General features: G+C 51.6%; 1 protein-coding gene across 1 annotated transcript in view; it reads right to left on the reverse strand.

Moving 5' to 3' along the window:
• LOC119099858 (gamma-1-syntrophin-like) overlaps positions 1–12071 on the reverse strand; it is a 49426-nt gene that overhangs the window by 29102 nt on the left and 8253 nt on the right. Inside the window, 5 exon segments of the mRNA XM_037222948.1 lie at positions 1847–1999; positions 2696–2821; positions 6747–6906; positions 9611–9742; positions 11201–11255. Of these exon segments, the coding sequence (XP_037078843.1) occupies positions 1847–1999; positions 2696–2821; positions 6747–6906; positions 9611–9742; positions 11201–11203 (574 nt within the window). The 5' untranslated portion in view covers positions 11204–11255.

The raw sequence follows: 12071 nt of genomic DNA on the forward strand, positions 1-12071 counted from the left end.
GGGATGGTCACGGATCACAGAAGCTTAGCCGGGGTAGACTGACTGGGCGTGGAACTCGGCTGGTGGTCGGCCCGGTATAGAAGGCTGGGGAATTGGCCATTAAATTAGTCGGTCTGGCAATCGATGACCAGAAGGAAGCGAGATCGATGGCGGATGGTGAGACAGCCGGCTGGGACTCCATGACACTTAGGGAGGGGCTGGGAAGCCGACACCGATCGTTGGTGCATCGCACGGACCGGGGACATCAACCGAAACGAATTGACTAGATGCGGTGGCGGAATCAGATATAATTAACTGCACAACAATTTGCATAAACGAACAGAGTCACCAAAGCTCGGCAGAGCCTCCAAAAGAAAAAAAGATATATTCTAAACAAAGCTAAGTACCGTGCCGGTCGATCCATCTGGTTTCCTGCAAGATCACACATCACCGGTGCCCAACCATCATCATACAACGCCAGCCGCTGGGCGAGGACTGCCCTGCCTGGCGTCGGCGCGCCGCCGCAGCAGCGCTGGGACGTCGCATTAGCTCGCGCCGACGACGGCAGCTCTTTCCTCCGCTCCAATTTCGGACGGCACAGTGCGCTCGGACGTCCGGCCGATTGCCAGTTACGGCCGCGGCGGCTGGCCGGCGACGCCAAATGCCGAGTCCGGGCACCGCTGAATGCCGGCAAGACGCCACAGAGCTGATCGGAGAGGGGCGGGGGCCGACCGGCCAGCGCTGACCGCCGCGCCGGTCGGAGCTGAGGTGCTGCTATCTGCATCGACGTCGGGGAATTTTAATCAGGCCAGGCGCCGAAACTCGGCTAGACGAGAGCGGTTTCTCTCTGGGCGATAGTTCCCCGCCCCCACACAGGGGATGAGAAGTGAGTCAGATGGGTTTCACGTGCGCGTGATGGCTTACCCCAGCCCTGATAACCGGAGTCCAGTCGCGCCAGGCGGCCGTCTGACGCGACACACCCGGTGACCGGCGGTACCGGGGCTGAACGCCCGCCCCCCCCCCCCCCTCCCCCTCCCTTCTGAGGGCGGCGGGCGAGGCTGCTCGGACACGCGACGCGGCCATTACCCGTGGCGCCGCTTCACACCGTTCGCGTGGTCCTGGCCGCCTGTGACGTCACGGAGGCGCGCTGCAGCAGCTGAGAGCCGCAGTCGCCGCCACCTTAATTCATGGGAAGTAAGTGTCCGAGTTCCGTCCACGGAGTTCCGCACATCGCGGAAGAACGATAAACACTTGGCGCGGTCTGCCCAACGGGAGACGATACGCTAATGGAAGCCGGCGAACGTTGCCGTTATCGAAATTTGCTGGGTGTGCTATCGCGGGAAACACGGGGCTTAAGCGCATGTCCGTGTCCAAGCACCACGTCAGACCGAACGGCCGTCAAACACACCAATGCTCGCTGGCCGTGTGAACTTGACATGTCACCGGACCTGCGGGGTCCGAGCGGCGGGACCATACTGGCTCGCGTCGGTGCCCGAATATGCCTGCATACACCTTGGCGGCGTGGGGGCGGTGCTCGCATTGGTTGTCCTCAAGACTGTTCTCGGATTCTCCAGAGGCGTGGGACGGCGGCGAAGCCATCTCAGCTCGCACACCAATACCCGGACGCCACGTTATGAGTGCTGTGTCGTATCAGAGGGCGAACGCCATTCCTCGAAGTTAGTGACGTAGCAGGACGATACCTGGCCAATGCGTTTGGTCGCTACCCTCACATGCACACACCGATCTCGGTTAACGGGACATCGAATCCCAAGTCGCTCCACTGATCGAAGCAGGTGCACCCTGACCAGTGTCGGGCAGAGAACTTTGTCTCTGACTACAGGGGTCAGACTCGGCGCTGGCTACTTACTCTGCACGACTGTTTTCCACTTGGGCGAGTTAAGGTTGTCGTCCAGCTCGAACCCGTTGAGTGACTTGCTGTCGGGCGTTGTTGGTGTTCTCCAGCCGTCGTCGGCCTTCAAGTACGTCGTGATCGACGAATCCGACGTGCGCCGGTTCAAGTCTGCATCGGGCAAGGTCGGGCACCAATGAACCCCGAGTTAACGCGGGCTGCGTCATGCTGGTCTGAGCCAAATGATGCTGAGTAAAGCAATTGGTCGCATTGATTCGCGCGAGACTAACCCCCAAACCACCACAGGCTAGGAAATACGAATCAATGCGAAAGACGAAAGACGGACAAAAAGTCATTTTAATTATTGCTCTAGCAATATGGGTGCTGTACAACTTAACTCAGAGCTTTCACATTTCTTGTACCCAACTTTGCAGTCAGCGAAAGCACGGTATAAGCCCGTGCTAATCAAATCTGTAAACTGCGCCAATCAAACCACGCATAATTTTGTTTCTAGATATTATAAGTGAGACCAAACGTCCCGAAGTTGATGGCAAACGTGCGACAGACGTTCGGACGGTAAAATTGCTCGAACTATCATCCTCCAGACCTATGTCATGCCTCCATTTCAAGGAGAGGATTCGTGGTGTGACGCATACATGGTTGAGACCCAGCACACATCCGGTCCTCCACCATCCGGTCATTCTCAGGACCCAATAACACCAGACGACGGCCGGAGAATTATCTGGCCGAAACGTTGTATCTATACATACTAACACACACAACGAGGACAATAGTCCAGTAATTATATCCATGGCACTAAGTCCTCGTCTCATTCGTCCCGTAAGACACCTTGACACCTGCACTCACTGCTTCTCTTCAGGAACTGCGTGGCCACTTGATAGTGTTTGATGACTAGCCTCACAGTGGCTCCCGTGTTCTTCAACACGTTCACCGCTTCGTCGTGGCTGGCTTTCAGTAGGGAGGTGCCGTCAACTGCAAGTCACATGGCGAGCTGTCAGACGAGATCAGAGGGTGCCGCAGCCGGACAGGTCGTATCCGGGTCGTCCGAGAATACCACGGCTCGTAACATGCACTGTGTGGAAGCCTGTCTAGATGTATTGTCAATCGCCAACACCAAAGCAAGCCGAACCTCATGCTGTCTGTTCCCTGAGCGAGGCCGTTCACATCGGGTTAACAAGGAGACGTGCAGCAGCATCGTTTTCTGTAGAGATATCTGGAAATGTTGGAGGCTGAATCGAAAACCTTTTGGCATGGTCTTGGTATTCACGGTGCTTACGCAATCTGAGAAGTCCTTATTTATTATAGTCCTTATAAGTCCTTATAAGAAGGGTCCTTATTTAAATCCATTGAAAATAGTAAATCAAGCACGGAGATGTCGTTAGCTAAAAATGTTGCCACGGATCTGGTATCTACAAGAATGGACCAACACCGGATTGAAATGGAGAAAATAGCAGTTCTCGCATTGAGAAATTATCGACGTATCAACCTGAAGAGTTCAGCAGCCATTTTGCTTGGTTTGCTTTGGTTTGGGAAGAATTCGAGCCGTTTCCGCATTGGCCATTTGAGCGTTATGGGTTGACGGAGATCGTTGAGTGGTTGGCAATGCTGCAGTCCTCGTGGGAAGCTTCCGCTCCCGGTCGTTGCCCGGCACATTGCGCCTGCTCGGGCATGTGCGGGTACTCAGGTGGGACTCCGGCCGGGGCGGCACGTTCGTCTACTTTAGGCTGCCTGCCGAGGAGCACCTGCACCTGCAGGAGCCGCGGCATCCTCAGGAGTCTGCTGATGGCTTTTGGTATAAATGGTGAGTTGTCTCTCAACACGAAGACTTCCGATGTGACCCACCGCCACCAATGCCTCCTCACGGTTTCACGCTATGATACAGGTAAGAGTTGGTCGTATTTTACGCAATGAACTCAAAGTTTTAATGTTAACTGTTGGCGTTTAATATACTAGGATTTGGTACCGAGGTAATGGCTAAACGACGTTGCAGTGCCAACAACGATTACATTGGCGACGCTTATTTTTTCGAGCTGTGCTCATGCTCTAGGGTTGACGGTTCTGGAAGTCCTGGTATTAAGGAGGGTAATGCACTAGCACAGGCAGTAGGTACCCAATATTGACGGTGCTCGACATAAATATTTCATGCTATTCATATTGACGATGCATGTATATGGTGTGCTGGTACATGTAGTATTGACGACACATGTTGACCTTGACGTTGACGGTACATGTACTATTACATTGATTACCATCAATATGATCACTGCTCAACACTGCAACGTCGTTTATCCAGTACCTCCTGGAATCTTGAATGTCATTAACTCCCGTAAGAACTTTGAACTACTCATGCTGAAAAATCAGGAGCCGAAAGCCTTTTTTTCTTACATGAAGTACATTATTTACACCTTGCCTCAGAATTCCTCCCGATATTTTATAACAAAGACGCGCACAGACTTCTTGTGATGTAAAAACTGCAATACAGCTATGTTCACTCTCCCCCGGCCAACATCTGTCCATCGACGCCCACAATTTAGTGTGTTTCTGAGAACAGTTACACGTACGCCCCACGGTACGAATTTTGGTCACACACGGCCATGCCTGCGCAGTCAACCACATTAACAGACCACGGTGACGTCAGGTCGAGGCGTGTGCGCCGAGCCAGGATGGGATTCCGAACGCGAGGACAGGACATCATGACCGGCGCATCATGAACCGACGGTACACGGGGCCGCAGGGGCGTCACTTCGTATGCTTTCGGAGGGCTGAACCCTCTCCCCCAATACTGCTCTTAACCCCCCCATGTATGAATATGAGCTACAGGGCACATAGATCCAGGGCAGTTATAATAAATATTGGTCAACTAGGTAGTAGGTACCTAAATACATCACTATTAGAGGCATGTTAATTTGGTATCAAACAGCATTCTGAAAGCGCCTGATGTTTTGTGTCATGCTAACTCCTTCAAAATTTAACGCAGTCTGCAAATGTTTGACGAGTTTTTTTCAAACGATAAGGCGTGGATAAAGATAAAAAAACAACTGATTGTAATATCCTCCAGGCTTTAAAAGTTCAGGGCAGCCCAGATAGAAGTCAGGAAATGTTTTCCAAGTATATTCGCAAGTGTATTTGTCAAATAGTCGTGGCCGAGGTGGTTAAATAACGCGATCAGTGATAATGGTAGTCTTCAGCGACCGCTTTCTAAGACTTTTTTCAGATGCTTTTTTTCTGTGAATCACGGCCCATTCTAAGCTACTAACGAAAAGGCAGCTGACATCAACTTGAAATGGGAGGCTAATCCTCCGAACGAAAACAATTTTAAAGCTACAGCATATCCTTGAAAGATGTTGCGAAACACGAAAGATTAAAAGCACACATTTATATAGGTGACGCAGATTCAAGTAGCCAACATCCGGGGACAAACCAAGTTTTGGGGCAGGTAGGGCCAACTTTTTCGGCCGACCATGTCCCTCCCCCGCCACCAATTTCAGAAAGGGACTACCGCGCGAAGCAGTAATCCTGTTTCGACTATGATAAATCATTATGGTGATGTGGACTGCTGATGTTCATAGTAAGCCCACTACGCCAAGGTGTGGCTTCACCAGCTGCGCCAAATCGGAATGCGGTGATCGCCTGCCGGTATAGTCGGCTCGGTTTCTCGTAGTAGGCAACACGGTGTCAGCTTCCGGGCGGATCAGCCTTGAAACGGAAGACGGTATGCAAGAAAACAGGAAAAGATGCATCTCATTCCCATGATACATCGAGCCTTTCTACTTACGGCAGTGGTAGACCGTTCCTTAGCTAGTAGTTCCACCCAGGTTTCCAAAGTTTGCCATGTCCGTGAGTTTTGTGTATGTTAAGGGATTGGGAGAAAGAGTGCTGCGTCCGACTCGGGAGGTGACAATATCGTATTTTAGGTTGCATTTCTAGACCGCAAGGCGGTCTAACCTGGTTTACAAACGGCGGCTTCCTCGAAATGATCAAATAATCTTCCTAGAACGGAGACAAACGCATGGAGTAACCAATCTTTTTCAAGAAATAGAGTGAGCCGGAGAGCGCATTATCCGACCGGTTACATCCTGACGGAAATCATTCTCGGTCGGGGAGAAAGGTGGCACGAACAATTCCGTTTGCGTCGCAGGAATTGATTTGATCCACATGAAGCAACACAATGGGGTATTACGTAAGTAATCCTTTATACCTATTTCCCATCTTTCGGCGCAGAAGAAGCTCAAAGCGGTGCTCTGAACGATTGAAAAACACAGCAACAGTTGTCTTTACAACTGAGTACAACGTAAACTGCCTTTTAAAAGGGGTAATTTCGGGCAAGTTTTGTGTAGGCTGATGACTTACCACCGCCCTTTGAACACAATTGGAGTTACGAGAGCTTAAAGTCCGGCAAGCAAGCGTTAGACGATCAGGAACATCCTGTTAAGCAGCAAAAGTCGTGGACATTCTCAGCGAGATTACCCGAAGCATGTAAGAGTTCTTCAAGCTTTTCGGCCATACCTTCCTTTAAAAATGGTTACACCTTCCTTTAAAAAAGCAAAAGATCACATGAACTAGTCACATCGTAAGCGTTGTGTTGACATTAAGGGGCATACAGAAACCAAATCGTTGGATAAAATATCAGGTTTTAGGTGTCGATAGCATCAAATATTCCCCACCATAAGCACTTCCCACACGTTTTCCGATCTGAGTTTCAAGAGTACTCATTAATTATAACAGGGCAGCTCTAACAAAGGTCAAGCAGCGAGCACCAAAGTAGGAGGAATGCAAATGCCTTTGTTCTTTCTGCCGACCCTGGACACCTCCACAGCAGCCATTCGTGTTCCGCTGCGAGCCCGCTGGCCTGTCGCCAGTCGATCGCTCGTCGGCAGCGACAGCACGCGTCACCTGCCTTTGAGGATGGCGTCTCCGATGAAGAGCTGGCCGCTCTGCTCGGCCGGCTGCCCCCGGAGCAGGCGTGATATGAGCACTGGCAGATGATGCTCCCGGCCGCCCTTGATACTGATGCCCAGCCCGCTGCAGGCGCCCTTCTCCAGCTGCACAACACGGGTCTGGCGGCCGATCCCGCCGGGTCACCGGCCAGGCCACGCGCAAGGCTCAGTTACAAACAGTTCAGCAACAGGCAGGTCAGGCACGGCACAGCCTGACTGCATACAGTTAAATCAGATACAGTTGCGTATGGCCTAGTTAGCCCAGAATGGGCAGGCTAGATTCAGTCACAGCAGGCACGATGGGATCAGATAAGGTCAGTTCAGATGCAGTCAGGTCAGCTGCAGTCAGGCTGAAGGCGTCTGCATATGGAGCAGTGAGGCGAGAGTCAAACAGAGATACAGCTAGGTTAGACATGTTATATCCAATGCGATGAGTTAACATGGAGTCAGGCTAAGTGCAGTCAGTCCGGACACCGGCAGGCTAGCCAAATGTGAGGGTGCAGTCAGGCAATTCAGATAACGTCGGGCGTTCGGATGTCTTTCGATGGTCAGATGAAGCCGTACGTCCAGAACAGACTAGACGTTCAGATCATTGCAAAATATTGGACAGGGTTAGATGGTTGGATATTTTCTGACAGCCAGCTAGGATCGAACAGCCAGATTATACGAGACGGTCAGGTAGGACCGATGGTCAGAGGCAGACGGGACGGTCAGATTGTCAGAGGGTCAGACGGTTGGAGAGCCAGTGGTGCAGGGAGAACCAGGAGACATATCAGACCAAACCGTCAGACGGTCAGATCGGATAAAAAGTTTAGAGACATCAGACGGTCAGATAAGGTCAGCCGATGAGGCTGGGTCAAGCGGGGTAAGATGCAGTCCGGATAGACGCACGGCGTCAGATGCATGATAGTCTCTCACAGTCAAGTCAGCTAACTCTGGTCACCCACAGTCGAGTCGGTTAAAATAAAGCCAAATGGGGAAAATGGAGTCGAAACTCAAAATCTCTTAGCCAGTTAACACGAGAAGTCACGCTGCGCAACGCACTGATGCTGGTGGTTAACGCACTGATGCTGCCCGTTAACGCACTGATGCTGCTGGTTACCGCACTGATGCTGCCGGTTAACGCACTGGTGCTGCCGGTTAACGCATTGACGCTGCAGGTTAACGCGCAGATGCTGCTAACAGCGGTTGAATTGCGTTGCTTGGTGCTGATAGGGATACTGCGAGAGTGTCAGATGTCACACAACAATCTCAAGCAGCTGGGTTCTCGGGTAGATGAAATGGTGCCTTCCATGCAGGTGGTTAGAACAAGTGGCTTGCGTTACGAGGGGCTGCAAAGGGAAACAAAGGCCCTTCAACTTCATAACGATGAGAATGAACAGGGGAGACACAGTAGGCTCCAAGCGGCGGATTAACTCTATTATAGAGCCGGTGATACAAAATCTGCAAGTGTCAATACTTAATTTTAGCGAAAACGTTGCAGGACAAAACGCAGAAAAGGTACATCTATAAATGCATGAGACCGTGTGGTCACCAGCCCGGGCAGCCCTGCACGTTGGCTGTCGTCGTGGGGTCCACGGAACATTTACACAGTGTGCGATCTCGCCATTGCGCCATTTGGTGTCATTCAAGCTCACGTTTTAATAGACAAGAGCGTAAATTCAAGCCTCCGTTATAAATTGTTGTTTCATTTCAAATTTCATATCTTGTCGGACGCGTCGGTAAGTCGTGGAGAAAAGGCTTGTGCATTACAAGGAGCGGAGAGTTTAATGCTCTTCCCGTCCTCTGACATTCATCAACTGGCCTGTGATGGGCCGATGTGCACGTGGCAATTAGTGATGACGTAGGATTTGGCTTGTTCGGGTAGGCCGATACAACTCCAACGGCTGGGAGCCAGAGCGCTAAGTCGTCTAACACCAGGTGCCTAATATAGAATGGCCCAGTGCCCAAGAACTTCCGCTGGAAAACCGCATCTGGGCTTCACGAAATGGAGCCAACTTTCAGGACGCGGCGGACCATTCGAGCCGGACTTGGGTGTTGGGAAGAGGAGACCCGGCGCAGTGGTCCACCAGTACACATGGGATGACCCCGTCACGACACCGCATAAAGAAAACGGAACACTGCAAACTGGAACATGGAACAGAGGGGGTGAGCACAGTGCTGTTGGGCATCTAACATAAGCCAGCGGTGTCTGTTGCGAAATGTGCAGATCTGATAGTGAATGGGAAAATAAAGTCATCGACACAATCCCCCATTTTTACATTCAGGCGTTATGCCTCAGACACGCAAGGAATGTGTAGGAGTACGTGCGCCTCAACGGATCTTCTTGTATGTATGTGTGTGCGTGTGTGTGTGTGTGTGTGTGTGTGTGTGTGTGTGTGTGTGTGTGTGTGTGTGTGTGTGTGTGTGTGTGTGTGTGTGTGTGTGTGTGTGTGTGTGTGTGTGTGTGTGTGTGTGTGTGTGTGTGTGCGTGTGTGTGTGTGTGTGTGTGTGTGTGTGTGTGCGCGCGTGTGCGTGTGTGCGTTAGGGCCACCCGTACACGTGCGTCAGTTATTCAGGAAACCATGCATGAATACTTCCTCATCCATTATTCACGTAAATATGGGTGTTTTCAACCAAGACATGCATACATAATCATGAGTGTTTTCTGCAGCAGCATCGTTTTGTCGTACCCTTTTCCTGTCCCACCACCCTGGAGCGTGTCCGAGGACGCCTGCAAAGGCGGCAGATCTTTGGGCACAGGAGATATGTTGGACAGGCGGCTGAGCGGTGTGTTTTCTGATCCGCCGGCAGAGTGCTGCGCACACGGGCGCCGGAGAGTTACCTGAGAGTCGACGTCGTTCTCGCCGTCGTCGTCCAGCTCCTTCTGCAGCGTGACTGTGTCGATGTTGAGCGTCAGCTTCATCGGCCACGGTGACGCCTTGCCGATGCTGACCTTGACGGTGCCGGTGTGCAGCTGCCGGCGGAGGCCACCGGACTTGATGAGACGTCCTGCTCAGCGATGGTTCCTTAGTCACTTATCAGGTCTTCATCCGGGACCTTCCCAGGGGATTTTTCGGGAGCTTCTTCGTAACGCCTTCTCAAGGATTCCACATGCTCATGGGATTTCGGCACGAAGCCTCGTCAAGGAAGGTTTGTTTATGAGGGAGCCTTTTCGGGGGTTTCCATCGAGAAGCTTCATCTAGGTCTTTCTCAGCTGGCTTCCTTAAGCGGATGAGCCACATTTGAAGACATTGAAGCAAACATCAGATAAGATGAAATACGCTGACTTATAGCTGTTGGTATATTTTGAGAGAAAAGTACTGCTGTAGACAACAAAATTTCTCTGTTTGATAACTATGTTCCTCAATACATCATTGTTTGGCTGTGTCATGGAACGTTTGTATGACGCTGAGGTGCTGTCAAACTAGCCGTGCAATATTGTCACCCCAGCACTTACTTGTAGCACTTCAATGTCCCGAGAGGTGGCTGTGGTGATGCTGGAGGTGTTTGCTCAATCAAGCATTGTTGTGTGCTCGTGCTTTATCCCTTTCTCCTAGTGTTCTGCACATTTGTCCGTGATTTTAAGGCGTTTAATTGTATTCACCTGTTCGGTTATGGCGCGATTCTTGCCGTTCGACAAGCTTTACTTCCGTAATAACTGGCACATATGCCTAATTTCTGGTATCGTGTAACAAAAAGGAGATTCGTCACTGAAACTTTCACAGCCTACACATCATTGATTAAGGGCCAATTCACGTCCGTTATATTTGTAAATTGTGCTTACGAATGCCAAATATGAACAATTTGACAATTATACCCTCCTAGGACTTGAACGCCGCATGGCCGGTGGGTTGGCAAGATTTGAACACGAGGTTTCTCGGGCGTCGTGCATGCCTGAATGTCTTTAAAATAGTTTGCGCGAAATAGTTTGCACATCTTCGCGGGCGTGTTGCCCAGAACCTAGAGGGTTCTAGGCCTTAAGAGCGGCAGAGCTGTGAGCTGCACCGAATGATATTCAGTATGGCTATTTCAGTTCAAATCCCACACAAGTGTGAAACACTCTCTTCCAAGACCGACCTCCATCGAAACGTTGAAGTTCAAGTAGAATCTTGCATGCTCTGAAACTTCCAAACTTGATAAAACTTAGTCGATCCACGCGAATTTGTACCGTTAATTTCCCGAGGACTGGGGCCAACGAACCATTCACACACGCTTTGTCGCCAAGTGCAATGATTGCCCTGACGCTGGGAAGAAAATACATCTTGGAAGTGTTTTTAAAAGCACCCTAGACCAAGGGCATGCGTTGAGTGTCTCTATCAATGGCCAGTCTTCCAACACAGCAGCGCCTGTCCGGGGACGGCAGCACAAACAGCGCAGTGGACGAGCAGAGCTTGTCCAGAGACGGCAGCACGCAGCCGTTGGAGTGACTCACCATGGCTAGTTGTGACAATTAGAGCCGAACATCAGGCGCCTGCCCGCCTCAGCCTCTGAAACGAAGCACATGTCGTCAGACTCAGCTTTGTTTTTCACGAAGTTCCGCATCACGATTCGGGATCGCATGCATCAGGGCAAGAATCCCTGCCTGGGGGGGGGGGGCTCGCATGCATCAGGGCAAGAACCCCTGCCTGGGGGGGGGGGCTCGCATGCATCAGGGCAAGAACCCCTGCCTGGGGGGGCTCGCATGCATCAGAGCAAGAGCCCCTGCCTGGGGGGGGCCTGCATGCATCAGGGCAAGAACCCCTGCCTGGGGGGGGGCTCGCATGCATCAGGGCAAGTATCCCTACCTGGGGGGGGGGGGGGGGCAAGGAGCACCGACAAAATTAGCAGCCTGAGCAGGCTTGTCGACAGTTGGTTGCCGACCCTGGCTGAATGAGCCTGAACCCCAAAAAGAGACATCGAAAGGTCGCAATGTACGGGCCCAGCGCTACTGACCCTATTCGGAAACAATGACAGGTTTCTAAAGGCCTGTGTCAAACATCACTCTGGTGCTCATTTGGGGCAAGGCATGCACTCACATGTGAGGAGCGCTGTAATACATGTTTTGTCATCCGCTGGCTCGTGACATGGAAGTGTTATTTATCGTTCGGTTGACAGCCTCCCGGTGAATGGTGGGGCGTATGGTGGCGACCATTTTCCGGACATCTCACCCGCTGCAGAGAACAGTCTCACTAGCAAGCGGAGCTGCATCCGCGGCCGATGCAGGAGAGTCAACGGCGCCGACTCAGGAGAGTTCTCGTCCATCTGGCGAGTTCGGGCGCTTTGCAGACAGCCTCCAACACAACTACGGTGACCAGGAACTGCAC

This window comes from Pollicipes pollicipes, unplaced genomic scaffold (genome assembly GCF_011947565.3).
Source record: "Pollicipes pollicipes isolate AB1234 unplaced genomic scaffold, Ppol_2.1 Scaffold_4881;HRSCAF=5763_pilon_pilon_pilon, whole genome shotgun sequence".
NCBI classification, from domain to species: Eukaryota; Metazoa; Arthropoda; class Thecostraca; order Pollicipedomorpha; family Pollicipedidae; genus Pollicipes; species Pollicipes pollicipes.